This window comes from Aplysia californica, unplaced genomic scaffold (genome assembly GCF_000002075.1).
Source record: "Aplysia californica isolate F4 #8 unplaced genomic scaffold, AplCal3.0 scaffold00688, whole genome shotgun sequence".
NCBI lineage: Eukaryota > Metazoa > Mollusca > Gastropoda > Aplysiida > Aplysiidae > Aplysia > Aplysia californica.
The window spans coordinates 105,687-110,125 of record NW_004797958.1 but is presented as its reverse complement, the minus strand read 5'-3'; the positions used below and the strand labels follow the sequence as shown (position 1 = coordinate 110,125).

The following is a 4,439-nucleotide window of genomic DNA, read 5'->3' as shown; positions in this document are numbered from 1 at the left end:
ACTCGCGAGAAGCTCAGGGGAATTATGGAGAGTTTGTGAGAAACACGGACCTTTGGTTGTCGCAACATTTTTCTTTTTATTAACTAACTTAATACTAATTTTTCTTTCTTATGATCTTATGAACAAATATAGCGCGATCCAATTCTTAGCCTTTTTTCATCTTAATTTTTTAAATAACATTTCTTTGGCACCTTTTGGAGTTTAACATTGATAGCAATAACATTATTTTTTTAAAGATCAACCAAGGGCACTAATAAATTTCCATAAACTTATTAACTAACACTCGATACAAAGAAACCAATATTTACTAAATATACTCCACAAACTAACAAACGCTAAATTAAATTAAATTAAAAACAGACTATAAACTTATTCAGAAAGGAGCACTTAGTAATGAACATTCACTTTAACATAACAATATTAACTACTCGTTATTAATTATAAAACCATAACTGAGTAATGCTAATTATAAAAAAACCAGCTAACCAATTCTAAAACACTATCTAACCATCATTACATCTTATCTAACAAAATCCTGACATAAAACAATTACTGACTCCATCAACAAAGGACAAACCTGCGACAACTACTAACTAATCAGTGCCAACAATTATCTAACACTTATTAACCGCTGACAAACCGAAAGTAAACTCTATCCAACTCTACCATTAACTACTTTAACCACTAACTAACCAACAATAACCACAAACAGACCATCGCCAACTACTAATTATCTAACACTAACTAAATATTCTAAAACTAGTCAACAAAAATTAAGGAACATTTGAGAAAAAGTGTATAACTTCGAAAGCAAACTTCAACATGCAATGACATTTTGCACACATTTTATTCAACATGTGTATAGTAAGTAACAAAAAAGAAAATTAAGTTATTCCTTTTTAACTTGCTTGAAAAGCTAATTTAGTTTGGTAGGGGTTAAAATCCCAAAACCCAAAATTGTCAAGTGGTTTCGAAGTTATTTTAACTTCTGACTACAACAAAAACAAAACCGTTCAGATGATTTCAATAATGAGTATGCCCACCATGATCGTCCTGACACTCAGTACACCGGCTCCTCATCGAGCTCATGAGTTTGGTGAACACTCTCTGAGGCATCCCCTGCCACTCTGCCTGCAGCATCTGAAACAGTTGCTGCGTGTCTCCTGGAGGGGGATGGTTGTCTCTGACTCGACGCTGCAGCTCATACCAGAGGTTTTCTATGGGACTCAAGTCTGGACTGCAGGCTGGCCAGTCCATTAGGTTAATGCCAGCCAGCTGCACGAAGTTTTGGACGAGCAACGCTCTATGAGGTCCGGCGTTGTCATCCTGGTATACCGCGTGTGGTCCCATCTGCTGCAGAGTAGGTAGTGCTAGTGGACGGAGTATCTCATCTTGGGAACGTATTGCAGTGAGGTTGCCTTGCACATGGTACAGAGGTGTTCAGTGGTTCAGACTGAAAGCATCACAGAACCACCTCCAAAATGCATCACTTTTCTGACGGCTGCATCGAGGAGCCGCTCTCCGGGTCGCCTCCAAACCCTGATACGACCGTCATTGTGATGCAAAGAGAACCGGGACTCGTCGCTGAAGAGAATGTTTGCCCACTGGTAACGTGTCCATCTTACATGGCGTCGGCAAAAGGCAAGCCTTGTGTGCTGAGGTGAGATGCTGACGGACTGCTGGTCGACGTGCATTAAGTCCAAACTCATGAAGACGTCTTCGTACGGTCTGACAACTAATGTTAACACGAGTTGCCGCTCTCAGCCGTGTCTGGATGCGATTTGCAGAAGCGGATCTCGACTGCAGAGCCTGTCTATGAATGAATCGGTCTTCCCTTGCATTAGTGGTTCTTGGTCGACCTGATCTGGGTCGCTCTTGGGCACTACCAGTGGTGTTGGCACGCTGAATCAGCCGTGAAATGACAGAAACGGACACTCGAGGACGTGTAGCAACTTGTCGGAGTGAAACACCATCTTGTACCCAAGCAATGTCTCGTCCTTTGTTTACATCAGACAATTTCTGTCGAGGAGGCATGTTTATGCTTAGCCCTACAGCAGCAGAATGGTGTATCCACAGTGCAAATGAGCGAGTGCAAGTCACTCACGAGACATGAATCTTGCATTTGAAAACTGATTTTTGAGCGTTCATAATTTTTCCTGACGGTTAGAGCGAGAGAATAAACATCGATAATTGGAAAACATTGGACCTTTTTGCCCCCTCCCCAGCTCATCGCACAGGAGTCACGTGCACTTCAAACCCTGGTGTGTATAAGCCCATTAGTCATAGAGTAACATTTCACCAATATCTAGTTTTACTAGTAAAAATAAAACCTCGAAAGAATGCATGCAAATATATCACTGTTTTTACAGTACGTTCCTTAACTTTTGTTGACTAGTTTATATAAACTAACCATAACCCAACCCTTAACACTAACTCCCCCAGACGTGAGCGCTCGGTAGTGCTGTCTTTTTAATCAGGCCTCAGTGTACTGTGTACTCTGTGACGGTCCCAAGCCCGTGAAAACTGAGAGGGAAAAGACGAGTTTTGTAATGAAGAGAACAGTATCAATGTGGATAAATTAAAAATAAAGAAATACGCCTATCGAAATAACAATTTTCCGTTTGCTCTCTTCAAAATAATATAATATGCTTATATCCTAAGAGTACCCAGCAGATAACAAGAAATTCAAGTCTTTCTAAACACTTCTCTCCTTTCATAAATTTCGAGCTTCAAAGATTTATCCTCATTATATTTACCCTGTATGTTTATTAATGCCTTTATAACTACCACAACACAAGAAATAAAGAATAGAGGCCTTCTAAACAAAAGTACAGAAACTACGATAAGCAACAGTCAGCTCTTGAAGTTACACTTTGGTCAGAGGGTTTACAACAGACCTTTTCCGTTCTTTGCTTGGTACAAAATGTAGGAGCCTTGTTTTGAGTGTCATACTGTTGAGCGTTACCAGAATGTTTTTAGAGTGAATCTAATATTCTCTGCCGACACAACCAGTATCTATATTATGTGTGTCTGTATGTGTGTTTGTTTGTCGGCTCCAGAATCAAGACCATTTTGAACGCACTCCAAGTCACGCTGGAAATAATAGTGCATTTTCAGTCACTCCAAAGATAGATTAATGTTGGTTGAATATATACTTTTAAAGGAATAATCCCTACTAAACAAACCCTTAACACATTACCCCAAATATCTCCCGTCCTCCCACTCTCCTCTTTTCCCACCAAAAGCGCTAATTTACCTACCCCCCTCCCCCCTTACCCCATTTCCCTTCCCCCCAAACTCTCCTCTCCTCGACATCCTTTGTGTACGTACACCGCTCACTTTTAGACCCCCGCCTTCCCCCCCCCCCCCCCCCAACTTCACTCCCCTTCCATGTTCTCCTTTTTAATAACTGAGAACGGCAAGAAATAAAAAAAAAAACAGCAACAACAACAAAAATGTGGTCAGTTTCCCACACTCCAAGACCTGAGAGTTAAAAGAAAACAAGAGATTTTCAAAGAAACATGAATACAGAAGAAATGTTACAGTATTGTTTTTTTGTTTTTGTAAAGTGTTTTACGGCGCTCGCAACTGCATAGGTCATATGAGCGCGCGGGACACACCTAATATTTTCAGTTGGTAGGAAATTTTGAATTTTGCCCGGGTGGAGGAGCCAAGGAGTAGCAGTAGAAAGGCTGCAGAAAGAGTCAGGAGCCCAGAAGAGGGGGCAAAAGAGGTGAGGGGGTGGGGGCAGAAAGTGGAAATGAAAGCAGACAACAGAACATTGTTAGAGATGAGGAAAGGGTGTGAAAGGAGACAATTTTAGAGAAGATAATTTTTTGGTCGCTACCCGGAATCGAACCCGGGACCTTTGAATGAGAGGCCAACACCTTAACCTCTAGGCCACGAGAGCCCACTGTTACAGTATGGCCTCCGGGAAATCCAACAAAGGCCAATCACAACTCTCTCAACTCAGTGGCTCGTTTTGGGATCTTGCAATGGGTGAATAAAAGGCGTGGCTTAAGATATGGGGACCGTCCTCTTCCCCGTATATAGCCACACGTAATCTATTTGACTATGTTAAAACTGTGCCTTTAATGGCACATGGACTGCGGGTTGTTTCAGCTCGTACAACTTGTACATGTATTTACTGGAAACTGAAAATTTACATCTTTTATGCCTTTAATCAACATTTTTCAATAAAATCCACACTTAAATTTGTTCTTTAAAGGGCATGAAAGGTATCGAGTCAAAACACAAAACTTCAATAAAAATTCTAAAACCTGCGAGAAAATGCCAGTTTCTTCACTTTCCTTATTTTGACGAACGTCTGTTTCCCCCACACTGCCTCACAAATTAATCAGGTAGAAAAGCGATCAGTTTTCCTCTCTAAGTCTAAGAGGTGAGTCTCCCCCAACACCTGTCCTGAGAATATTATTGTG

At 40.9% G+C, this 4,439-nt stretch overlaps 1 protein-coding gene across 1 annotated transcript; it reads right to left on the bottom strand.

Annotated features, from left to right (window-relative positions):
* Positions 1–1,551: 1,551 nt before the first annotated feature.
* On the bottom strand, positions 1,552–2,034 carry LOC106013149. The gene has a single exon (XM_013088117.1). It carries the CDS (start codon positions 2,032–2,034, stop codon positions 1,552–1,554), a length of 483 nt encoding a protein of 160 aa, XP_012943571.1.
* Positions 2,035–4,439: the final 2,405 nt, after the last annotated feature.

Excerpts from the sequence above, each read along its gene's own strand:
- LOC106013149 (XM_013088117.1), bottom strand. The coding sequence starts at position 2,034 with ATGCCTCCTCGACAGAAATTGTCTGATGTAAACAAAGGACGAGACATT.